Source organism: Pygocentrus nattereri, chromosome 18, assembly GCF_015220715.1.
Source record: "Pygocentrus nattereri isolate fPygNat1 chromosome 18, fPygNat1.pri, whole genome shotgun sequence".
NCBI classification, from domain to species: domain Eukaryota; kingdom Metazoa; phylum Chordata; class Actinopteri; order Characiformes; family Serrasalmidae; genus Pygocentrus; species Pygocentrus nattereri.
The window spans coordinates 9,972,580-9,999,981 of NC_051228.1; the positions used below are offsets into that span (position 1 = coordinate 9,972,580).

The following is a 27,402-nucleotide window of genomic DNA, read 5'->3' on the forward strand; positions in this document are numbered from 1 at the left end:
AGAAGGGGTGGAATCTTAACCCCTTGTTAAAAAGAAGTTGGAAGTTATTACTTTCGTTTTGCTATTTGATTCAAATGTAATTACGAAATCATTATTTGAAGCCTGGAACACATTGACTTACAATTACAGCTTTGATTCTGACTTTCTGCCTTTTTTCTGTTTGTTTTGATGTCATGAATTGATGAAAACATGACGAAAATCTAACAGATTTGTTCTGTCCATAAAATGACACTGCACAAAACAATTTTACATCAAATTCAAATCACAATAAAATTTCTCCTCTTCTGATTAAGAACACAAACATGGAGCATAATTGGCCTCAGTCTCTCTGGGCGGGCAGGATAGCCGTGCCTCTGACCCCCATTGCTCAGCTTGATGCTAGCCAACATGGCCATCTATTACCTGACATAACAGCATTGGCAGGTGGAGTTCTTCTCTAAGTGCATTGAGCTGTCTACAACCCCAATTCCAATGAAGTCGGGACATTGTGTAAAACATAAATAAAAACAGAATACAATGGTTTGCAAATCCTTTTCAACTTATATTCAATTGAATACACTACAAAGACAAGATATTTAATGTTCAAACAGATAAACTTTATTATTTATTGCAAACTTTTTTCACTGATTTTGAATTTAATGCCTGCAACCTATTTTGGACTGTTAACTGGCTTGGACTACCAAAACAATCCTAACTCTATTGAAACTTTATCAAATATTTCAGTATTAACAATTTTAACTATGAGAATCACCAAAAATGCTAGCCAATATATAACTTGCAAACCCAGCTTTGAAAAGTTGTACACACAAAAAATCATTATATTTTCCTTTAAATCACAAAAACGTTTACTTAATTAATTAAGTTTCAGAAGTGACAATTCTTAATGTTATAGAATGTTATATTTCAACCTTTTTTATGACACATTTACTTCAAAATAACGGCTCACCATTTGGCCATAAGGGAGAAGCGCAGGCACTGCTATAAACTATTAGTGCTTCGGTGGTGTCATGAAAATGTCTGTTATTTTTAAAAGTTTTTTTTTAAGTAAACTCATGATAAATCAAAATCTTTCAATTTCACTTTAAAAGAAATCAAAAAGGTCTTAAAAAAAAACAAAATACAAAAAATATATGTATTATTTTAAGTTAAAATTTCGGGGTTAGACTTTGGGACAGACAATGTTAGAAAATGCCACATAAATGGTGATGTTTTTATATGTTTAGCTTATAACTATCTCTATTACTATCTCTATCTATCCCTCTTGGGTTTAAATAGATCACAACATAATGCTTCTAAATATCTAAGGTGTGAATACCCTTTAACTGTAGGACAGCATTTTGAACTAATTCAGTAGAATGCTCTATATTTATTGTATGTCTTTGTCTTGTGGTTTATGTGGCTTTGTAAGTCTTCCAACTTTCTGTTGCCCTGGTTTCTAGTTATTCTGTTTTCCTAGTTTTTTCTTCGTAGTCTAATTGTTGGTTCATTCACCCACTTTGTGGGTTCCTCTGCTGTCATCATGGATGATGATAAACCTATGGACTTGTGCTTGCATCGTGCCTCTTCACCACCTTTTTCATTACACTCAGAAGAAGCATATGCTAGTCTATTCCTCCAGAAGGAATACATGGTACAGTGCAAAAGAAAGAGTCTTTCATTTAATTTCCAGTCAAAGTGGCTGTTAAGTACAAGCTTTAGATTTTTCAGCATCAGGAAAAATGAAGAAAACATGTATTTAACAGGAAATTACACAAAAGCCTTGACAACTAAATATCGTATTTTAGTATTAAGCTTGTCCACTGTTTACTTTTATCACAGCTTCCATTCTTTTCAGTAGACTTGCTTTCAGTTTTCCTAAGAAATCTGCAGGGACATTTTTCCACACCTCCAAACTTCAGTCTTAGACATTAGCTGCTATTCCCATTCAATAACACATTCAATGATGATGAGTTCTGGATTCCAGAGTGGTTACCCCATCATTCTCAGAAAAACCAGCAGCTTCTTTGTTTGACTTGCAAATTTTCTTCTTTTTTTTTCCTTTTCTCAGGAATAGCTTCTTGACAGCTACACATCTTGTAATTACTTGTCATTTTGACCAGTAAATATTGACCATTTTGACCATGAAATGAAGGGTGGTCTTTGACTTTGCACAGCAGTGCATACCTTAAATGCCTCCTCTAATAATCAAATTATTAAAACAAGTGGAGAAAAACTCTTATTCTAAACTCAAGTGATACTACAATTAGATGAGGTGGTATTTTATTAGTTTGAATTGGATAAAAAGATCTCTTCATTCTTTACACTTTTGCCATGTTTTTTGATATTGAAACAGAAAAAGTGAAGAATTAAACTTGTATATAAACTTGGAACATAAATTAGTGGTTAATATTAAGTGGTTAATTAAATTTCTACTGTATAAATCGAAATGAATGGTGAAATGTCAAGAAACTTTACATTTGACACAAATTCTATCATAAAGAATGTCTCTCACACTAACGCTCACACATATTACATGCACACACATACATACTGACACATATAAACACAATAGCAACAACCTGTAATATTATAGCAATGGGACTAGCAAACATCTTTGCAACCACCTTGGATACCATAGCAATGTGGCTAGCAAACGTCTTAGCAACCACCTGGGATAACATAGCAATGGGCCTAGCAAACGTCTTAGCAACAACCATGGATACCATAGCAATGGGCCTAGCAAACATCTTAGTATCCACCTGGGATAACACAGCAATGGGTCTAGGAAACGTCTTAGCAACCACTTGGGATACTACAGCAATGGGCTTAGCAAACATCTTAGCAAACACCTGGGATACCATAGCAATAACCCTAGTAAACATCTTAGCAACTACATGGGATACCATAGCAATGGGCCTACCAAACATCTTAGCAACCACCTGGAATACCACACCAATGAAGTACCAATACCTTAGCAACCACCTAGGATAGCATAGCCCCTTCTAGGATTAATATTGTTTCTTCTGACATTGTTTTAAGAATATTTTTAGATTACTTTTTTTTAGATTACTTATTTCTAAATGTTTCTGCATAAAATTGTAATTAACACACACACACACACATACACAAATATATATATATATATATATATATATATATATATATATATATATATATATATATATATATATATATATAAACTGCCAATATAATAAAACAATTTCACTGGATAACATGACTTAAAACAAGTAAATCATTTCAAAAAAAGAGATAAAAATCATATAATAAAATCTTAAATAGGAAATATTAGATATACTGACTAGATTTAAAATGAATTTACTAGCCAAGATATCATTTTTGGCAGTGTAGACTCAAAAACAAAACCTGAGACCTGCTACAGAAACTGATTTCTCTGAAGCGAGGTCAGGTTAGTGATTATTTCCATTAGTAAGTCAACCATCCACAGCTCTGCAAGAGCATTTATGCATCGACCATTCGTTGACCTTCTTCTTTGTCATGTGACATTCTCTGGTCTATGCATTCTCCCTTCAGCGCTACTCTGAGGAACTCCAGACGATTGAATGAATGCAGCAAAGGTCAGCGACTGTGCCTGGCTGAGACCCATGAAGAAGACTCCACCAGCAACTCTCATTACAAAGGCGTGGAACGCAGCCAGAGGGAGGAATCCTAATTATCCTTTAAACAACATTCCAACAGTACAGCATTTCCATGGTGAAGGAACTGACATAGCCCCACATTCTGCGTGTCCTTTCATATACAGCTTTAAAAAAAACAGACAAGACAGGGAACGAATTTTTGAGGTGGAAATTTTGGTGGTGTTCCATGTCTTACTAATAAGGGCTGGATGGTGCGACAACATAGTAAACATGGTAAATAAGTAGGTTTTTTTAGAATCTTAAAAATAAAGGTGCCAAAAAGGGAACTTAGAAGCATAGCCATAGAACAGGGCTCTCAAACTAAGATAGCTTCACATATTTACAGGCTGTCACTTATTTAAAATGTATCCTCAAATCTAGCCACTCTTTTTTTTATCTTTCTGCAGCTAAATATTTACATCTGGCAGGCAGTCGTGGGCTGGAGGTTAGGGAACCAGTCTCATGACTGGAAGGTCGCTGGTTCGATTCCCTCGGCCAACAGCATGTGACTGAAATGCCCTTGAGCAAGGCACCTAACCCCCAACTGCTCCCTGGGCGCTGTGGATAGGGCTGCCCACTGCTAGGGGAAATTGTGCTACCTACCCCCTAGTGTGTGTGTTCACTAGCGTACATGTATGTGGATGTTTCACTGCAAACCCAGTAGACTTATGGTTCTGAAGCCAATATCTGAAAAATATCAATTGCTTCACCAGTCGGGATGGCTGGTTACTTACAAAGCTTTATACAGTCAGATTACGCTTATCGTTATGAGGTTAAAATGCGAAGATAGAGTGCAGCTCGCAAGAGGAACCATTCCGACGAAAACATGATGCAGCATGAAGGCTGTACGTTGAGCAGGCTTGGCTGTAATTTAGCTGTTATTCTAACTTAGACCAATGGTCAGTTAAATCTGCCTGTGCCAGATTCATTCATTACATTGTGGTAGATTTCATTAAGAAATTAATTATCAAATTAATTAGTTGAGAATGCAAATTTAACTTTGGGACTGTATATATATATATATATATATATATATATATATATATATATATATATATATATATATATATATATATATAATTTTAATTAATATATTTTTTAACAACCAAAGAAAATCTGTATTCCATTCTACCTTAAATGGTGTGATTTGTCTCATACATGCACCGCATATCCTCATATTTTTAGTATTCAGTTACATCATTATGTACACCCAAAGCAAAATAGACCAAATTAACCTTGAAAAAGAAGAAAAATTACGTGAACCCTTAGATGCAGTCTCCAGAAAAGACTACAGGAGAAAATTAGCTTGATTGGTGGAACGGATCTCCAGAATTTAACTGAACACTAAATGATTTCTAAAACACTCTACATATTAATACTACTACTAAAATGATATTAGTAATAATAATTAGAATTATGATAGTAATTATTATTAGTAGTATTAATAGCTGTAATAGTAGTACTTGTGGTTTCTGGTGACAAAAGAATTGCTAATAAACAATGACTAAGATGTGTGTAAATGACTGTATAGGTTAAAATTAGAACTTAGAAAAAATTACAGTACATTTCTCTTCATATTTTACTTTACAACATCAGGTAAAATGTTAGACGAAAACATAAGTAGTTAAAATTCATACTTTGCTTAAATATTGGACACTTTAATGTCACTTCATGGGCACTCAGCATAAGAGCTGACAAACATGAAGCACATTCCGCAGGCCAAAGAAAAGCTAGTCACTCTTGTTATACGTTGCTCCACAGACAACAATGAAAAGAAGCCTGCTTGCATGTCACCCATTTGAAGAACGTCCTAAAATATATAGGTTCTATACCAATAAAAGGTTCTCCTAGAATTGTATATCAAACCCAAGGTCCATTTATTTAGCTTTATTTTTAGGTGTAGAATGTTTCGGCCTGTATGAAGCACCAGGTCTGCAATGGTATTCTCTTTTAGATTAGATTTCTAATCCATGTCAAGAGGGATTCAGCGTGTTCTTATCTAAATGATTTACAAGGATGCAGTAATAAAGAGTATACTGAGATGCTGGGAAAGAGAGAGAGAGTGAGAGAAAGAGAGAGAGAGAGAGAAATGCTGCCTTTTATGTGCTGTTCAGTAGCAGAGCTCCCTCAGCAATCATCTATAATCTGTTATGAGCAGGATTAGGGATTACGGATTCGGGGAATGTAGTGGTGAGCAGGGCAAAGGTTTCCTTTTTTTCCACTTACATTAGAGTTTTGTGAATCTGCTCAACGGAGTCCTCCAGGTCTTCTTTCTGGTCGGGGACGAAGCGATACTCCGACACGTAGCCTGGCATATGCCTGTACGGATCGTAATCTCCAAGCTCCGCTGATGGAAAACAGAAAGCACACACAGTCACAAATTACATACTGCAGATTGCAGGAGAATATAAAACAGCAGGTGCATATCACGGTCTGTGTCTTGATATCCAACTACACAGGAACTAGGGGTGGACAATAAAAATTTAATATCAGAACTTTTTATTATTATTATTATTATTATTATTATTATTATTATTATTATAAGCAACCAAATAAACCACAGTTTTACATAATAATAAACAATAGAAAGTGCCTCCTTAATTAGGGGTGGGCATTATGGAAAACACAACCTTACAATACTTAGACATTTTACACAATACTATCAAAAACTATGAATAACGATTTCTGAGGATTTACACAGTATACTGAGAACTATAAATATACAGATTATATTATATATAATTTAGGTCATCATGTTCTCCATCCCTATTCTTAATCGTATCAAACCAAACACATTGAGCCACAGTTTGCAACTGAAAGCATCCTTTTCTTTGTTCTGCAAACGCTAAACAAAAATAAAGTAATATGTCACTGTGTTACTGCCTTGTACAATGTCTACTGTCGTGCACTTTCAGATTCAGATTCCTTTATTGATCCCAGGGGGAAATTGCAGTTGTTACAGTTGCAGCCATTTCTATAAAAGAATAAACACTCTAATAATTTAAAACAATATAGAGAAATTTGCAGTATGTACACAAGATTTAAGTACTTATGAATACAGTAAAGTGGCAGTGATTGTGATGATAAATATGAAACATCTGGTATAAGCAGTTCAACTATTTAAATGATTTAAATTAAGTTAGTGGCCCTCTGAGTTATTGCACACACAACTGTTGTTATTGCACATATGAACAGTTTGGTATTGAGTTTTGTGAATCACACACTAAGGGAGGAGTTATAGAGTTTGATGGCCACAGTTAAGAATGACCTCCTGTGGCGCTCTGTGGTCATTTTGGTAGAATGAGTCTTGCACTGAATGAGCTTGCGGATCAATTTGTTGAGTCTTGAGCACAGAGTCACTTTATTATGGCCAATCAAATTATTAGTCATTATTATAGGCATACAAACCTATCTGGCACTGCCTCACATAAGCCTGCCATTTTAATACAAAGGCTTTGTGGCATAGACTTTGTGAAAATGTCAAAGGTAATGTCAAACGTTACTTTAGGTCATCAAAGGAAAGTCAGGAATGGACCATGAACATTTTTCATGCCTGTCCTTGCAATATGTTTTCGGCTAGGTTGAGGCTTTAAGTTTGCTGTGCTGTTTTTTTCTCATCTCAGCACATCTCAGCTGTCTGACTGTGGGTTGTGGGTCGGCTCACTGGCTCTGACTCTACCACACACTGCTGGAGAAGTGTTTACATTTTTATGTTCCAGTGTACTGCACTTGTACAGGGTAAGTGGAATAAAACTTTTTTGAACATCAATTATGATAAATTTAGTGGATTTAGCATGCGTGGTATTAGCTTACAAATGTTTCTAAAACTTACTGGATTTGAGCTCCAAGTGATGCTGGAACTGGCTTTCTGTTCTTTTCTTCACTTCTTATTCGAATTTTCCCTTCCACCTTAAATGGTGCAGCAGTTACATGAGCCAGAATGTAAGTGTAGTACCATTTAAGGTGGAATGGAAAATTAGAAAAGGGCTGACTATGGCTTTTACACGTTTGCTTCTGGGTTCTCTGTGCAGTAACGGAGAGATGATGAATGGTAGTGCTGGAAGTTGCTGACTGGTGGCGGAAGTGAGTGCACATTCATTGAAACAAATGTTTTGAGAAGCTGGAAGCTTGGAAGCTGTATGTAAGTATTCCCACAAGGCCCACAACTACCTGTAGCTCTAAGGCCCATGAGCAGGTTAAAAGGCCCATGAGCAGGTTAAAAGACCCCTGATTTCATGTAACAACTTTCTGTAAGGGAGCTTTTAGAGTCATGAAATGCTATAAACATTTCTGGCTCAGGTTTTTTTCTAGAATGTGGAATCAATTTATGCAGAATCAAGCATAATTATGCAGTATTTTTCAAATTTTGTCTTGGGGAAGCGCTATTTATAGTTCATTGTTTTGGGCTTGTCATTATATCAATGGTGTAATTATTTTTTATACTGATACAGCACTAATGTTACCTGTTTTAGTGGAAAACAAAAGGGGGTGATATTTACACTGAATAGCCAGAGCTGCCATCTGTGCACTGATATTGAATGGACAGGGAAGCCTTCCTTGCAGCACATCCTGCTTCACCTGAAGAAAGAACTGGTACCTGATACAAGACAGTCAGACCAATTAGACAAATACAATGGACTCAGATCCCAACTAACATCATATACTGTATTATACAGCTGGTGCGTATGGTAACTGACCTGATTTAGCTGTAAATATAGGGCTGTACTATATATAATTTGCTAATCAATATTTCAAAATTAGTCTTTTGGGTTACAGGGCTGCAATATGTAAAGAAACCCTCTAGCCAGTCACAAAATTGTTTACTGTGTGTTGTGAGCATCCTGACCAATCTCAGATGTTCCAGAAGAGTCTTTCTGGTTTGAGGAATGAAGGCATTCACACAATCCAATGACAAATTATGGCTTAAAAACATAATTGTAGTCAAAATTATGCAAAACAATATCACTCTGGCCCAGTTTAATCCAGGCATTAACTTATCATGGGCTTAAAATTACAAGGTTCTATTTATCAGTGTAGTTTTGACATTGAGGCACCTTCAACAAAACTCTTACATAGTACAATTAATTTCAATACTTTCATATCTTATCAAAGTCATTGCCTTGAGATTCTTCTGATCAGCTGAACTCTGAAGTCTTGGGATTGTCTTTTTTACAGAATGTGTTTTACGAAATGGACCTTTCATTCTAAAAGCTCTGATTTTCTTTAGAATGATATAGTTCTATTAGTGAATAAGCCCAACCCAGAATGGAAAGTTCGCTAGGCTGCTTCAAACTCTATTGTCATAAATACTTAAAACACACAAAATGTACAGTACTGCACAAACATCACCCTCCATTTATTTAATTTTCCAGTCAAAACAGCCATTAAGTACAACTTATTTTTTCTTCAGGAGATACTTCTGAGTACATTAGATTTAATATAATATAGTAATCCACTTGCATAAGGAAAATCAAAAGAAAACAAGAGAAAAAAGAGTTCAAAAAATAAAATAAATGATAAAATCATGCAGAAAAAATGTGACACCTAATAACCACAGGTTATTATTAATTAATAAGCAATTAAGCTTTCATCTTTGAGATCGAGGAGGAAATCAAGCTCCACTCTTGCTTCAGCTCTAAAAATCTTCTGCCCATTATTTCACTGTGAGAGGACAACTCAACACTGTGGGTGTGAAAGGACGTGTAGCTGTCAAGAAGCTGCTTATGAGAATAGTAATAGAAAGCGTCACAGGCGTATTCAGAACAATAGACTGGCCCCCCAGAAGGAAATAATGCAACCAACTTCTGAGACTAAACTTTGGAAGTGTGGAAAAATATCCATGCTGATGGATAACTGGAAAACTGACAATGAGTCTCTTGAAAAGAAACAGAAGCTGTAATAAAGGAAAAGGACAGACACAACAAATACTATATCACTGTTGTCTGAACAAAACCTTGTATCTCCATTTGGTCATTTTTCAGTTTTTGACATCATTTGAAAAGACCTGTTACCCTTTACATTCTGTGTGAATTTCATGATGAATTGATCAAAACAACCCAAAATGACTTAGAAAAACGTCTGGTTCCATTAACTACCATAAAAAGTAAAGCTGTTTGTTTGCCACTCCTGTTAAGCTATTTTAGAGATACAAGGTTTTGTTCTGACAACAGCGATATGTACTTAGCTCCTGAGGCTTCTGTGTAGTTAGTAAACATGGTAAATAAGTAGGTTTTTTTTAGAATCATAAAAATAAAGGTGCCAAAAAGGGAACTTAGAAGCATAGCCATAGAACAGGGCTCTCAAACTAAGACAGCTTCACATATTTACAGGCTGTCAATATTTAAAATGTATCCTCAAATCTAGCCACTCTTTTTTTTATCTTTCTGCAGCTAAATATTTACATCAGGCAGGCAGTCGTGGGCTGGAGGTTAGGGAACCAGTCTCATGACTGGAAGGTCGCTGGTTCGATTCCCTCGGCCAACAGCATGTGACTGAAGTGCCCTTGAGCAAGGCACCTAACCCCCAACTGCTCCCTGGGTGCTGTGGATAGGGCTGCCCACTGCTCCGGGCAAGTGTGCTCACTGCCCCCTAGTGTGTGTGTTCACTAGCGTGCATGTATGTGGGTGTTTCACTGCACAGAGGAGTTAAATGCAGAGGTCTAATTCCACAGTGACAGATGGTTCAAAATTCTAAATTCTGAAAATTGAACAACATGTACTTAATGGCCGTAAATGAAGGGTGGTCTCTGAGTTCTGCACAGTACTGTGTTTTAAATGCATTTCTTCAATTTCACTCTTTTATTTGCAGATCTAGCAGGCAATAAACAGAAAACATACCTTGTAATTTCCTCCTTTAGCTTACAGGGATCTTCAGCGTAAAATTTAACACCAAAATAGAGGGTATACGGGGGTCCAGCTGCAAAAAGAAACAGTAAACCAACCATTAAAAAGGATATAACGAGATGATTTGCAGGTGAACTCTACTATCAATGGGATGCATAAAGAATGTTTGTGATGAAGAATTAAGTGCCTTCATTTCACAGATTAAGAGGACGCTGTGAGACGTAATAGCCGCCCATATGGTGCTGTTATTTGAGTAATGAACAGATAAAATACTAGAGAATGTGGAATAATTCAGTCTAATTGGTTTACTGACTTTTAATCAGTACTTAATGCACTTCTTAATAAAAAAGCAGTAGTTCTTTTGGCCAATTTAAATGCAATTTTCTGCTATCTACTCTAATTATCCTGATAGAGATAAAAATACTCATACAATTAAGTTCATAATTCTTAGAAACCAGAGGGGTCCAAGGCTTAAGCGGTTCATTAGAAGATGAGGAGAAATATTAGTTTCACCCAGGGACCTTTACATAAAATATCTGTGCAATTTCATGCTGCGATAACCAATTTTTAATCAGCGGAGGAGATAGGAGGGTAATCATGAGGTCAATATGTCTTCGTCTATGGGGCGCTGTGAGCTACAGGGATCTCTGAACTGCTTAAAAGTGAATATGCGATCTGATTCATTATCAACATCATCTTCTCTACAGCAAAAAAGGGGGGCAGTACTTACTTGTTATCAGATCCTTATGTTCAGCAAGGGTTTTTGTAGGATCGAGCCAATACTGTAAGAACATAGAGACAAGATAAATATTTACCATTCATTTCACTAGAAACAAGAAGCACAATTTACAGTAGTCTTAAGATTAAGGGGGGGGGGGGTTATTGATTTTTCAAATTTCTGCAAATTGTTCTGCATATTGAAATGTGAAGATGTGATCAAAGTCATTCAGATGGGTTTTAAGTGAAACATCATTCTCGAGAAACATAACGACTCAGAATTGTAGTGATGGAAAACCAGATTTCTAGAAACGGAACTTTCTAAAAGCTTATGATGTGTTTGCTATACTGTTTTGGCCTGAAACCCAACGAGGACCCTCAAACACCTTCTAGGCCTTCCAAAAAAAAAAAGAAAAAAAAAGCCCAATAAGTTCAGTGAAATAAAAAGTTTTATTTTTATTATTTATGTTTTATACTATCATCATGCCTGTTGTAGTTAAACTCTCCAAGCATCACTGTAATACAACACTTCTATATCTAAGTTAAATTCTACAGAAGGGTTACATTCTTGATATGGCCAATGGAAATCTGGATGTTTTCTTCTTTGTAAAGAGAAATGTAAGGACAGCTGAACTGAAGGCCTAATTAACCACTGACATAATTAGGAAGTGACAGCGGAATCAACCACTCATATTCTGATTTACAGTGGGGGAGAAAAAACATCACATCTGAAAGTCCTAGATACGCCACTGACTGCAAACACAAGGGGCAACATGACTGATGTGTTTCAGTCAGATTTTAGAATCAGAAAACAGTGTCAGCTTTTTGGCGGCGCTTTTTACTATAGAGCCATCATAAAACTGCTAGAGGGCAAAATTTATGTTCATATGACATATGACAAGCCTGGGACGTCTTTTACAAGCTTTAAATGTCCACACTGAATCTAGAGCAGCCAGAAAACTATGAATGGCAAATAACTGATGGCTTAGCACTAATATACTACTAGAATCCCATAGGGATGCTAACAGAAAATAGTTATTGTAGCATTATTGTAATTGGGTTTTTTCTTAGTTTTGAACATGTTTTGATATTAATGGCCTGAACTGAAGGCCTAGGTATAACAGTCACGGTTCACCACTGCCTATAATATATATATATATATAGTTTTTTAATCATTTCCATTTTTTCAGATTTACTACTATTTTACCATCATCAATATTACACATAAAATAAAAACTAGTTATTACCTGATGAAATTGTTGTATTTGTGAGTCGGTAGGTTTCGCTACAGAGAAACATTTTCACACCAAACTGTGAATGACTTTGTTCACATGCCAACCACTGGATCATGGAGAAACTTGAAAGAATGACCACCTCTTAAACAACTTCTTTAATAGCTGAACAAAAAGCCTAGAGTTCAAGGGGTTGAGCATAGAACCCCCTGAAAACTGACTCAGTCCAACTCATAAGAAGTTACCTTACCTTGTACTTTCACTCACTGGCCGTTTACATTTGATCTAATTTCTCAGCTTCCCTCTATCCCAATCATCATTGGTCAGTTTCTGGTGTGTTGTGCTGGTATGAATTTCTCAGACACAGCAGTGTATAAACTCAGCAACTTTATAAAGTCGCTGAGCTCATACACACGTCATACACACGGTTCATGGTGGTCCATCACTCAAAAATATCCAGCCAAGAGCAGCTCTGTGGTCAGAAACTAACCACTGCTTAAAGCCAGAGGATGGTTAACGCAAACTGCCGAGCTACAACAGTGCTTCAGTCCCTAACTGCGCACCTACTGGATGAAACTACAACGTAGATGTTTCTGATAAAGTGTCCAATTAGTGTACGTTACAAACGATCCCATAACTGATTTATTGATCTACACTGCAGATACGGCGTTAGAAACGCAGTCTAAAAGCACCCCTGGGAGATCAAAAAGGGAGACATTTTATTGAACTCCAAAGAGCAAATCTGAGCTGGTTTCGAGCTTCTAGAGATGTTCAGTCATGCAAGTGGGAGCATAATATGAGGCCCATTAAAGTGGACTGTAAAACAGGCTTGTTAAAAATTTCGGGTAAGAGTCATTACCGCCTCCATCAATAAAACATGAAGCAGGAGCAGGTCGCAGCACGCAGCCGGGTGGTGAGCCAGGCTCTCGCAGAATGATTTCAATCCATTTTGGAGGAGGAAGCGCACCTCTGTTCCCAGCGCTCAGTGTTCAGCTCTTTATATGATGTATCAAACCTCAATATAATACATTAAGCGAATCTAAGCAATGATTCCCAAAGTTACGGTTCACTTCATAGCCTCATCAAAGATCACACAGGGAACATTGAGGAGCAGATTTTCAATAGAAATGCACTTTGCCTCAGCTAGGCTAACCTCAGGGAGCTAATTAGCTAGCTAAGCCAGCAAAGCTAGCTAATATAAACCATTTGAAAGGTTAGACTGTGGAACACACAAACTTATTAAATAATGGATTTGTCGAGTTTAAGTTTGGTGCATTAACTTTCTTTTTATCATGCTAGCATTGTAGCCCTTAGCTGGCTAACTAACCTGAGGTGGTAGAGAAATTGCATTGAAAAGTACTAGACTGGAGGATAATGCCAACTTCGGCAATGGTTTGCAACGTTGATAATGTTGTGAAGATCAGATAAAACTATGACTAAAAACATTTCAGTGCTATCACCAAATAGATTCTCACTATTGTTCCCTATAAAGTTTGTGTTTTTTAGAATAGAAAATAGAAAATCTATTTGGAACGTGGCAGAACGTCCATAAACCACTATTTCAGTATTTTCCTTACATATAACATCTGTAAACATCTGTAAAAGTGTTCTGACACTTTTGTTTTTAATATACTTTCTTAAACATGCTTTGGTTACTCTGCATATGGCTGTAGGTAAACGCCAAATCTATTTCTGTAGTTTTTCAGTTTTTGACAAAATTAGAAAATTTTAAATTTAACGATGAATGGACTAAAAGAGCCCTGCGATGGACTGGCGACCTGTCCAGGGTGTATCCTGCGTTCCGCCCGAAGACTGCTGGGATAGGCTCCAGCACCCCCCCGCGACCCTGACGGAGAAGCGGCTTGGAAAATGGATGGACGGATGGATGGACTAAAAGGAATGACCCAAAATGGCTTGGAAAGAAGTCTGAGTCAAATGACTTTTATTAAAAGTAAAGTATGTTTTTTCCTTCTCCTGTAAAGCTATCATTTCGGAGATACAAGTTTTCTTTCCGACAACAGCGATATGTTCACTGCATACAACCACTTCAAATTACTCACATACTGTGTTTTCTGCTTACATTTATAAACATTAACAAAGATATGTTAAAAAAAGGAAATTGATAGAGAAATATACATATTGTTGATTCATGTTGATGGAATATGATTGAGGCAGCATGGGAGCATACGACTATTTCCTATTAAAATTTCAATGAGGGATCACAGGGAGTTGGGAATATAATGTTGTTTCCACAATTGCAATGAATGAACGCCGGGCCTGGGGAACACAGGGCTGTTTCCGAGAAATTCCAGTGTGAAATTGACGGCCCTTGGAACACAGAACCTTGGGAAGATAGAGACGACCCCTTAACATGACATCCCCTTTATAACAAGCATTACAGTTCTGATGTATTAAATAGTAGAACTGAACAGACTCTTGGATACTCACAGTGCAAAAGCTATTTTTGTCAGTCTGTCTGAATTCTAGGCTTCAACAACCGCCTGTGTTATGCTAATTTTAACACAGAGAAGTTGTCTCTGAGGCCCGGCTCTGCTACTGCACTAAATCTTAAAAACAAGTTGTGGACGTCTTCCGCTCCCGTGTCTATTAATAATGCAGTGCTTCCTGTTTGTACGTTCTTCGTTTGCATTCGATAAACATGAAACGAGCCAAAATCAGGCTCATTTCACAGATTGCGAGTGTTGGGCGTCTAGGCTAATTAACACCTGCTAATGTGTTCTGGCTCACCCACGCCAAATTTCTCTGTACTTTTATGAATTCCTGGAGGAACGAACTTGCTTATATTGCAGGTGAAGTCTAGAGGAGCAGAGCGCCTTGCACTTTGATCTCATTCAGAGCATGCAAACGCATGCAAATCAAGCTGCCTGAAATATTTCAAGTCAGCAAGTCAAAATTAATGACAGGGAAGAGGACTGTCAGAGGGATTCTATCAAAAGACACACACTGAGGCACACAAATAGACACGGACCCTCAAACATCTGCGTACAGTGGGATGCCAATTAGTGCTGGCCATGATCAAATTAGAATAAGTTAATTGAATTGGCCAATCTTATCTAATAATCACATTGCCGCAGCTGGGAGGTTGCGGCACAGGCTGATTTATGCAAATGAGAGCCTGCGGAACACAATCTGGCAACGGCGCAGTCCGTGAAGACAAAAAGAAAAGCTGGTTAACACCCCAGTCCGGCACTTTAAAGGCAAACCTCCTGTCTGCCTTTGCACAGATAATGATTGGGGAAAATATCATTGACAGACGACTTGGGGCCGTGGGAGCAGGTCTGGCAGTTAAGGTCTCTCTTGCTTTCCTCCCAGGGATAGAATAATTTGTGAAGAAATTCAATTTATTCAATATCCCCCTTAGCCCAAATGGAGTCGACCAGACAAGACATGTTTCAACGTTTGCTCTGGATGTATGAGGCTGATGTAGCTCACAGGAAATTGAAGCTAATGCTTCACCAGTTAGCACTGTGCAAGCTGCCTGCCTAAGTTGGGATCCTAACTAACCTCATTTAGGCTTGAGTATTGGTTTCTGACACTGTATGACGTACACGTGCACACATTCGGAAGGTAATGTTTTAAAAAAGATTCACTTTTCTAGCATAAAATGCACGTGATGACTAAGATTCAAAACAACTGCTTAAAAATAATACATGCAGGGGTCATTTTGGGGTACGTTGCCTTGAGGCAACATTGTGCAACAATAAAAAAAAAAAACAGCATTATACAGGAAACTGAATTTTTTAGTCAAATTATTACATAATATAAATAAATGATATAATATGAAATACTATTAGAAACAAAACTGAGCAACTGCACAATTTGTTGACATTCAAATATTATAAATGCTAAAAAAAGCACTGCTATTTTGAAAGAAACCATATATACACAATAAAAAAGTTTCAACGCAATATTTCGATTTCTTGAACACCAAACAATCAAGCAAATCCGCAAACAAGAGTTCAAACTATACCAGGCAATTTTTTCATAACTTGAACTGCTGTAAAACATATTGGATGCAGTCCTGATGCATGACGTTCACTGAAAGGGGCTTCTAGTCTCTAAAATTGCAAACATGTTAAGCAGATTTCCAAAGTAAGCTAAATCACAAAGAAAAAAGTACTAATTTTAAATCATAAACTAAGCAATAACTGCAAGATTCTCTGACGTGGCAGCATAAGTGACACCTCACTTGCTACTGGCTAAATCCATTGCACTGTTGCACAATGTTGCTTCAAAGCAACAAACATATTTCAGCGATGGCTCTTAAAATAACTTATTTCTCTGATGCTGAATACTAAAACATAAATGTCACATTCTAAGAGATGTGAATTCTACGTTTGTATGGATGAAAATTAGTGAATACTTGCTTCCTTTCATTATTAACCCTTTAATCAACATTAAATATGCATCACTGTAAAGTGAGTAAAATGGGTTTGTTACCTTGAGGCAACATTGTTCTGGCAGTTAAGATCTCTCTTGTTTTTCTCTCAGAGATGTTAATGGACATTCATTCTACACAATACCCCCCCCACCCAAAATTAAGATTAAGATTAAGACTAAGTGACCCTTATTAGTCCCTCAGTGGGGAAATTTCACCTCCCCAATCTAACCCATCCGTGCAGTGAAACACCACACTACTGAAGACACACACTAGGGAGCAGTGAGCACACTTGCCTGGAGTAGTGGGCAGCCCTATCCGTAGCGCCCGAGGAGCAGTTGGGGGTCAGGCACCTCAGTCGTGTACTTAAGGACTTAAGTCGCAAGGCTGGTTCTCTAACCTCCAGCCCACGACTGCCCCAATCAACTATGAGGCTAATATAAAGCTTAACTAACCTCAAATAGACTTGTGTATGTGGTTTCTGACCCTGTCAACTATAAAAATGAACAAAATCCAAACAGTTTGGTTGCTCAGGGCAAATGCTAACTGCTGCCACTAACACGACAATAAGACATTTAGAACAAATCCTTAAATACGCTGCCATGGAAACACGAACAGCAGCAATCACTGAATTTTTTTCCATTCCTTGGAAAAACTGATCCATTACAAAAATGATCCATGCGTCAAGGTTGCATGTAACCCCCCATTTACACTGTCTTACATTGTAATCACAGTGTTTGCAGGTGATTTATACAGTTTGTACCTCTCACCCACTTCTGGCTCAGCAATAAATCTAAGCTTGGGGAACAGGTCCCACAAAGCACCTTTGTGGTGGGAGGAGGTTATGGAAAGATTACTGTCACGCTCTTTTATGGCTCTTGCCATCGCCTAGCCCAGAATTCCGCCCCTGGGCAAACACAGCCTCTTAAAACACCTTCAGTAACGTGTATGCCTCTTTGTAAACCCACTAGCCCTGCAATCTGATCTGCAAATCATGAAGTTTCTGTTACATTGTCTTCATTTGATGAGGACAGACAGCTACTACTCACCGTTTGATGACTGCGGTCGCAGTAGCGCAGTCCAAAGTAGTCGCTCTCTAGAAGGTTCACATGGCTAAACACGTAGTCCAGCACCACTGAGCCCTTGGTGGATTTCTGGGAAAAAAGGTGAGGGAAAATAAAACGTTACAAATCTCATTTTTCGGGTGCAACAAGAAAATAAGAAAGATTTTTCAGACTTGCAGTTTGAGAAGATAAGACGTCTAGCTAAAATTTTGCATAGCTAAAAACAGCCGCAGTGCTAATATGCAGAATTTTGTCCATGTCTGGCCATTATTATAGATAACAGTGTGTCATACAGAGTCAGAAACCACATACACAGGTTTAATTGGGATTACTAAACAGCTCAAGATGCCTCGAGGCAAGATAGTGTTGATTTAAGCATGCAGCTTGCACAATGGTAATTGATGAGTTATAAGCTGGTGTGAACTTTATGTTCCCAGGGTGCTTGATTTGCTCTCAAGAAAACAGTGTTATATTCCTGGGGGCCTACGTTCCTGTGGTCCTTTATTTGTTCACTGAAATGTCAAAGAAAGACTCTATATTTCCAGTACCAAATGTTTCTGCGGTCCTTTGTTTGTTCACTGAAAGATCTAGAAAACAGCCCTATATTTTCAGAGTCCTACTTTCCAGAGCCCCTTTATTTGTTCACTGAAAGATCTAGGAAACAGCCCGACTTTTCCAGAGCCCTACTTTCCTGGTGTCTTTTAATTGCTCCCTGAAATATTATAAGAGAAATAATATAAGAGCTCTGTGTTCTAAGGACCCTTTATTTGCTCACTGAAATATCTTGGAAACAGCCCTATTTTCCTAGGGGGGGGCGGCGCGGTAGCGTGGCGGGTAGCGCTGTCGCCTCACAGCAAGGAGGGCCTGGGTTCGATTCCCCGGCCGGGCGACCTCTGTGTGGAGTCTGCATGTTCTCCCCGTGTCTGCGTGGGTTTCCTCTGGGTTCTCCGGTTTCCTCCCACAGTCCAAAGACATGCAGTCAGGCCAATTGGACGTGCTAAATTGCCCCTAGGTGTGAGTGACTGTCTGTTTCTGTCTGTCTGCCCTGCAATGGACTGGCAACCTGTCCAGGGTGTATCCTGCCTTCCGCCCGAAGACTGCTGGGATAGGCTCCAGCACCCCCCCGCAACCCTGACGGAGAAGCAGCTTAGAAAATGGATGGATGGATGGATAGTTTCCTAGGGTCCTTCCTTGAATAGATAATGAAATATCTAGGAAATGGTCCTATGCTGTGAATGCACTTCATTTGCTCACTGAAATGTCTAGGAAACAGCTCTATTGATCCCTACATTCCCCACACCTTGTGTTCCCTCTGTGCCATTTTGGAGACCCCATGTTCCCAGGGCACTAAACACCCTCACTGTAATTTTATTGGAAACAACTGTAGGCTCTCATGGCCTCATTTATCCTCAATAAAGTTTCCTTGAAGCAGTTTCTATTAAGTTTCTATGAAAATGAGTATAACATTCATACATCTGATAGACTTATAAACAAACATAACATTATCAAGAAAATTATGTGTGATGCACTCATAAGTTTGCTGAACTCAGCTTATTGAGGCTAGCCTAGCCTAGAAAAAGTGTTCCTATTAAAGTTCCGCTCCTTATAGTCCCCTGTATGTCTTTGGTGAACCCAAGACCCTAACTATGACCTTAGAAACCCTTTCATATTTTATTTTAATGTATCAAATCAAGGTATGATGTATCATATAAAGAACTGAGGGTCCCTGGGTCACACTCCACTTCCATTACTTGGTAGTTACATTAGCCTTGTAGTTCTGAGGCAAAACTGAAGGAGTAAAAACTAAAGTCTAGGTTGATCAACCACATTTGGAGTTAGATTTTAGGAATTTTAAAACTTTTTTAGGCCTTAAGTTTTTTAGGCCACTCCGTTTCTCTTATTCTAGATTTAAAGCTATACAGAACTGTATTTGCCGTGTTGGTTACTGTCTCTCTCTTCCAAAATCAAGCAGAGACGATGACTGATCAATTATTGAAGAGCTCCAGCTGAAATTAGGTTGGTTCTGAGATGGCTCCTCTGCAGCACACTGCATCTGTCCATCATGCACTGTTTGTTTATCTCCTACAGATCTTACGACGGCAGGGAAGGATCTGCGGCTTCAATTTCAGCTCAGACATGAAGCATGGCAGGACACTCCTGACCACAAACCAGACGTATGATACATGCCGTAGGTTTAACCCTTGATGTGACCCATGATGTGATTTTACATGATTTATTTCTCACTCGCAGGTCCTTAAACGATCAAAAAAAGGAAATTCTGCCAAAAGTGTGGATTCAAAATGTTCAATCAACGGCACATTTGCGTTTGCAAGTATTAGAGAAGCTATTTTATTCATTCAGTTTGGTAAAACACCCTTAACATCTCTCGCCAGTGAGACTGACCAAAAAACGTTAAACTGCAGATGTGAACCTGTCGATATAGAATATAAATGGAGCATAAATGTAATCCATTGTGTAATTAAATATGAAGAAATAGAGAGTCTGGCCAAAATAAAAAATGTTCCCATCGCTACACCTTTTGAACATTTGTCTCTCATCCTACAGTCTATTGTACATACAATATAGTAAAAAGATACCATATAAAATTCAGTCCCCCATTTACAATCAATGTAAATACGCTCTTACATTCTTAACATCCAATTGTGAACCTTACATGTGTATTAAATGTACACTATACTCACTTTGTACCTTGTTTGACTTGGTAACAAGGTGTATGTATGAAGTCAACACAACTTAAAATATATAACTACAATAGAATATGGTACAATTATGTTCCCTGACTAAAGGTAATGAAGATGTACCCTTGAGGATACCACTCCAGAGAGAGCATTTCTACTTTGAAATATACAGTTTTTCTGAGAATGCAAAGTCAGATTACACTATATGGTCAAAAGTATGTGGACTTTGTGGATCACTGTATTCCAGGGTGTATAAAATCAAGCACATAGCCATGAAGCCTCCACAGACAAACACTAGCAGTAAAGTGAGTCATACTGAAGAGCTCAGTGACTTTAATTGAAGCACTGTCATAGGATGCCTGCTTTTCCAGTCAGTCCATGACATGTCTGCCCTGTTTGATGTGCCCCAGTCAACTGTAAGTGCTATTATTTTGAAATGAAAGTGTGTAGGGGCAACAACAGCTTAGCCAGAAGGTGGTAGACCATATAAACTCACAGAGCGGAGCTGCAGAGTATCCTCTATCCTCTGTTGTAGTTCAAGTTCCAAACTACCTCTGGAAGCAACATTAGCACAAGACCTGTGCATTGGGAATTTGAAATGGGTTCCCATGGCTGGGCAACTACACAAGCTACACACAAGCATAAGATCTCTATGTGCAATGCCAAGCCTTGTCTAAAGTGGTGAAAAGCACTCTGTCATTGGACTCTCGAGTAATGAAAGTGTGTTGTCTGGAGTGATGAAGCACACTTCGCTATCTGGCAGTCTGGTAGACGAATCTGGGTTTCAGGGATGCCAGGAAAATGCTACTTACTAAAATGTATAGTGCACAGAGCATTGACCTCAATCCTAATGAACATCTTTGGCATGAATTGGAATGTTGATTGCGAGCCAGGCCTTTTTGTCCAGAACCAGTGAATAACCTTACAAATGCTCATTTGACTGAACAGGCAGAAATTGCCACAGACCCACTTCAAAATCATGAGCAAAGCCTTCCCAGAGGGGGGGAGGCTATTATAGTCGCAAAGACGGGTCAACTCCATATTAATGCCCCTGGATTTGGAATGGGATGTCCAACAAGCTCATATAGGTGTGATGTCCACATATGTTCCTATATGATATGGAATTTCTGGGACAAGTGGTGCAATGGATAACATGTTTCACGATAGATCGGAATATTCTAGATTCGTCTCCTGGCTGGCTAGTCTTTGTCTATTTGGTTTGTTTAGTATAATGGGTGACACCTCTGCCTTCTGTGCTGTAGACTGGGGTTCAATCCCTGCCGGGTGAAGCACCCAACACTATAGCTATAAGAATCCTTGGGCAAGACTCCTAACACCCCCTTTGCCTACCTGTGTAATAATGATCAAATTGTAAGTCTCTGGATAAGATTGTCTGCCAAATGCCGTAAATGTATCATTTCTAAAAACTACAAGGGCTGGGGTGTTTTTTTTAAAGTTATTTATTCTTCATCAGCTTGTGAATGCAGAAAAAGGCCGGGCATTCTAGATACCTTATCTCACATTGGCTTCTTTTTTAGCTGAAATGGAAAAAAACATGTTTCTGGTGTCCATATTGAGCTGAATAAAGACAAATTTGTTTTTTCTTTATTATTTTGTATGATAATTGAGGTAAGCATTACTTCAACGCAAGCTTAGTTGTATTCATTAGCCTACAGGTCAGTGGCTAGGCTAGGCTAGCAGTGAGGCTGACACCTCAGGGGTTCCTAATTTTATGTTGTGTTTGTGTAATGCATGCTGGATACTGTAGTCAGGTTATACTGATGAATGAAAACATAAAAAGGCATAGAATCATAAGGCTGAAGTAAGCAATGCTGCTGTCACTCTTGGCTCCTCCCACTTCTCCACATGCTTCTTTGTTTTGGTATCCCTAGTCCTGCCCCCTTGTTTTGTGATTCCGTCCCTGATTGTTTTCACCTGTGCCTCGTCTTCCTGGTGTCGTATTTAAGCCCTGTGTTTGCCCTTTGTTTTCACTGGTCTTTGTTTGATGTATGTTTGTTGGATGTTTTGTTATCCCGGCCTCTGTCTTGTACTTCAGTCTTTGTTTATTTTGTCATGTCTGTCCCGCGATCTCTCCTTGTTGGATATATGAACCTGGACTGTTACAACTACAACCCTGGATTTGTCCTCAATAAAAGTTGCTTATCTCAGCACGTGCATCCGCCTTATTGCTCCCCGGCATTGCAGCTGCACTGTAGAATACTGCAATTATACAACAAATAACAAAACACACTCTAAAAATGAAGCCTCCAGTGGTACACTCTTAGATAAAAACGTAAACTGTCATGGGGGTCATACCCTCAAGGGTAGATCTTCAGTACCTTTAGCTACTAAATATAATTGTACTGCAATTATATATTTATAACGTGTTCTGACTCCACCCATCCTGTCTCGGCTCTAGGCTGTACCTGCACAGGTACAGGTCTTGATAAAATGTACCTGCACAGAACCTTTCTGGCAGTGTATGAGTGTTACGTCAAGATAGGGCTGGACTACATGAGGATTTTCATAGTTAGGGGAAGCATCTCACATTATTCTTGTCTGAGTATATCGTGGATATGGTCAGTTCTTAAAAAAACAAACAAAGACAGGATAAATAGCTCAGTTTTATTGGATTTAGCATAGTGCAGTATCTGAAATGTTGAATATAAATAACTATGTTCAAAGACTTTGATAGTATTTTTTAAATGTGCCACTATTGTCTTTTCCAATTAATCAGATGTCAAAAAATACATACCAAGTATCGTAAGATTACATTTTTTGCCTCTACTTCAAGGCACACATAAAAGAGCCATAACAGGAAAGCCCTAAATTGCCAAGTACTGATGAAGTGCCATCCAAATTGAGAGCAAAGAAGGATCTTTAATAGGAGTCTGTTTAGACTATGACAGCTGGATCGTTATCTGAGGTGCGAAGCCTAATGCAACCAAAACGGTGCATCTTGTGTAAATAATAAACATCTCACTTTTCCTCCTGTATGCACGTTAATTTTTTGTAAACCCTAAACAAATCCTGCACAAAGCGTCCCACCAGCTAAACCTGATTAAACAGAACGATGATGAATCTGCTGTCACCTGGCAGGCAGATGTCTTTGTGCTTTCGGCTGAAAGTGTGTTTGTGATCGCTGCGGAAGACGCCCTCCTACTGATCATTCTGAAATATTAATGTGACGTTGATGAAATGTTTCCTTTAACACGACTCTGAGTGTGTGCTGCAGCATCTGAGCCCTACCCAACACGACCCAACACCAGAACACACAGATCAGTAGGAAAATAAGATCAAACTTTTATGCTGGGATATTTATGTCAGTCATACTGTACTGCGCTAAAATCATTTATTTTCTTTCCAGTCAAAACGGTTACTAATTTTTCTGTGTCAGGAATAAGCAGAAAACATACATTCAACTCAAACTCAAAGTTACACAGAAATCTTCACCTTTACTACAGCTTCCATTCTTTTCAGGAGACTTGTTTTCAGTTTTCCAAAGAAATCTGCAGGGATATATCTTCATACCATCGAAGTTCAGTCTTAGAATTTGGTTGCATTTTCTAATTTTATCAAGCACATTCAATGACCTAACGGTCTGGGCTCTAGGATGACCAGCCCACTGTCATGTCCATAGTCAGCAGCTATTTTTTTTACTCAGAATCATCTGTGGATTGTTTTCTGATCTGAAGCAAGACTGGACCTTCTCTTTTCTCTCACGCTTGAAAGGGCCCACATCATGGAAAACACAACTTCCCTCACTTTTTTTTAAAGAAATATAATTTAAGGTAATATGTAGAGTTTAATGTAGTATGTGAAAATAATTATATGTTTTAAAAAGTACTTTTAAATATCCAGTCCATATATGGAAACTTAGGCCCAGTTCTTTTTCTTATTTTTTACCCTGATCTCTTGTTTTTGAGTGTCACTTTACCCCAGGAAACTGAGTTACAAGTTCTGAAATCTGAAATGGGGGACAAAACATTACTTCATTAACAGCTACTAGTGCTGCTGTCTAGGCGACCCTGCCAGTCTGCAGTGACAGCAGAGGAGTTTATTTTCATTTAGGGTATCATGTATCTTCAAAGAGGGGGGATGTAGCAACTATTTATTATCGCCAACCCCTAATTGTTCTATGCTATGTAGCTGAAGTCAGCTATTTCCCAGCTTCTTGTTTGAATTTAACAGCTGCACCATTTAAGGTGGAATGGGAATATTAGCTAACTAGCTACCAAGACTTTCAGCTTATCATTTGCGATTTTTCTGCTTGTTATGAAGAAAAAGGACATTTGGTCGTTTCTTTGGTCGCTTGCATGGCCATCTTGCTTTTTTCTCATAACACTCTGTTTGGAGTATTGCCTCTGAAAAACCTCAATTTGGAGAACAATGTAACCCTAACACTTCACCTTACCCCTCCATCTCAACAAAAATCGGGACACCCTAACCCTAGGCGTGAATGTGCAAAACGAGGGGTAAGGGCTAGTGGTAGTTAATTGTTTACGCGTCACGAAAAACAACTTGTTTACATTTGTTGACTTTGTTTACATTTGATGGTACATTTGAGGCCTATTCACCTCTAGCAGTTTTGCCCCACCCATTCACATTGAAGTAATAGGGAGTGTTGCAACCTAGAACACTTTTTGAATGAGGCAGCCAATCAGAACATGTCATTGACATATATAAGGCACAATAATGGCACAGCAACAACAACAGCCTGTTTAATGCTAATTGATAAAAAGAGGATGGAAAATTGTCCTGTAAACATGAATTATGACTGTTTTTGCTTGGATTTATTACACAGGGCTCTTTATTTTATTGCACTCTATTCAGTACTGACAATCATACATTTAAATCTCACACAACAGGCTAACAAACGTAAGATTTTAAAAAGATTCTCTACGTAAGTCCACGGTGGGGGGGGGGATCCAAAGTTTCCAGAATTTATCTGTTTGGTGATGTAGATCAAAGGTCAGTTTTTCCAGAGGAAGCAGAGTTGTAGCTTGGGAAAGCCACTGCTCAACAGATGGTGGAGAGGGGCTCGATCATAAAATTAGGACACATTTTTTTTGCCAGAAATGAAAACATTAGAAATAAAATTTTGCTATAAGTATCAAAAATATGTTCCGCTCCTGTTCCCAAAAGATACAGGGCAGGGGATTTCTGAAATGGTGTTTGAAAGATTTTTCTACCGTCATATGTATTCTGTCCCAGAAAATGCCAAATACCAACTTTTGTACACTGCCAAAAAGCAGGAAAAAATGTTCCTTTTTCAGTTTTACATTTAAAACACAAGTTAGATCTGTCTGGAAACATCTTCTCTAAGCGATCTGGTATAAAGTATATCTTATTCATGAATTTAAAATTAAGCATCGTGAACACCAGATGAGGAACATTTGGGAAACAGATCTTTACAAATATTGCAGTCCTCTTCTGTGATGGGTCGGCCTAAGTCCCTCTGCCAAACTCCTCTCAGACTCCCTGATGATGGTTTAACATGCTTTAGCAAAATGCCATGGATTAGTGAAATCAACCCTCTAGCCTGGTCTTTCTTAACTAGCAACCCTTCCAGGTCGGTTAATTCCTTTCTGAATCTCCCATCCGTAGGGCTCTTTAAGCACTGATGGTGATCGTTTTGGTGGTTTAGATCTTGCAGGTGGTTGTTAGGGATGCTATTTTTTCTTTTAAGCATTTTGTGAGCTCCGGTTTTGAAAACTCCAGGTGTTCTATTTATTTTCCTTTGGCTTTCCCTTTCATAGGCACATATAATTTCATGAATAACTTGTCTCTTTTGAATAATTTGGCTCTTTTGATGGAATAAATAAATAAAGGGTGGTCTCTGACTTTTGCACAGTACTGTAACTTATGTTGACAGTTTCTCATAAACTCTACCATAACACCTCAGATTAACTGAGCGCAACTGTCTCAAAATATGTCAGGGCATGAAATCAGCATTCACCTTGAAAAGGCCTTTAGAGAGCTAAACAACTGCCACTCTTTGTGATATCTCACGGTCCGAACGTGCGCCCGGCCAAACATGCATTAACATCAGAGCAAGGCAAGCATGAGATCAGATGCAAAATAAGATACTGTCAAAGTGACATTGCTCTTATGATGAAATAGTTCAATTATGCTAAGACATTCTTCCCAATTAAACATTATGCTGACAGTTTCTCCTAAATTCTACTGTATCGAGTGAAATTAATTCTAGCACAACTCAAAATGTGTCAGCGTTCACCTTGGAATGACCGAACACCTTGTGATGAGCTATCAGACATGCTTCTTCTTCACACTTCCTAGCAAACATTATTTGCTTTGCGGGTACACACTTAAAAAAGAAGGTTCTACAAAGGTTTTTCAGTAAAGGCATTGGTTCTATTTAGAACCATGAGCTCTATATAGAACCATTTAATGTCCAGATGGTTCTTTGCATGGTGAAATATTTGTAGACTGATGGCGAATGTGTATGGTTCTAGAACCTTTCTGAAAATGGCTTTATATAGTACCAAAAAGGGTTCTTACATTCTTACAATAGCAAAACATTCTTAGTGCTATATAGAACCCTTTTCAAAAAGGTTCTACATATAACCATATACAACACATTCTCCATCAGTCTGAAGAACCACTTCACCATGCAAAAATGCCTTTGGTTCTTTGTAGACCAATAGAACCATTGCCTTTACTGAAGGACTCTTGAAGAGCCTTATTTAAGTACATTCCTAAAAAAAGATGGTTCTTTAAGGGTGAAGAAGTTTTAGTAAAGAAAATGGTTCTATGTAGAAACCTAAACATACAAAAAATCCTTCACATGATT

At 38.2% G+C, this 27,402-nt stretch overlaps 1 protein-coding gene across 1 annotated transcript in view; it reads right to left on the reverse strand.

The window, feature by feature from the left end:
* The window catches only part of epb41l4a (erythrocyte membrane protein band 4.1 like 4A), an 87,225-nt gene that overhangs the window by 34,856 nt on the left and 24,967 nt on the right, over positions 1-27,402 (reverse strand). The window contains exons 2-6 of the mRNA XM_017710771.2: positions 17,875-17,979; positions 11,208-11,259; positions 10,472-10,550; positions 8,135-8,232; positions 5,862-5,982 (exon numbers count right to left, since the gene is read on the reverse strand). Of these exons, the coding sequence (XP_017566260.1) occupies positions 5,862-5,982; positions 8,135-8,232; positions 10,472-10,550; positions 11,208-11,259; positions 17,875-17,979 (455 nt within the window). The remainder of the gene's footprint in view (positions 1-5,861; positions 5,983-8,134; positions 8,233-10,471; positions 10,551-11,207; positions 11,260-17,874; positions 17,980-27,402) is intronic.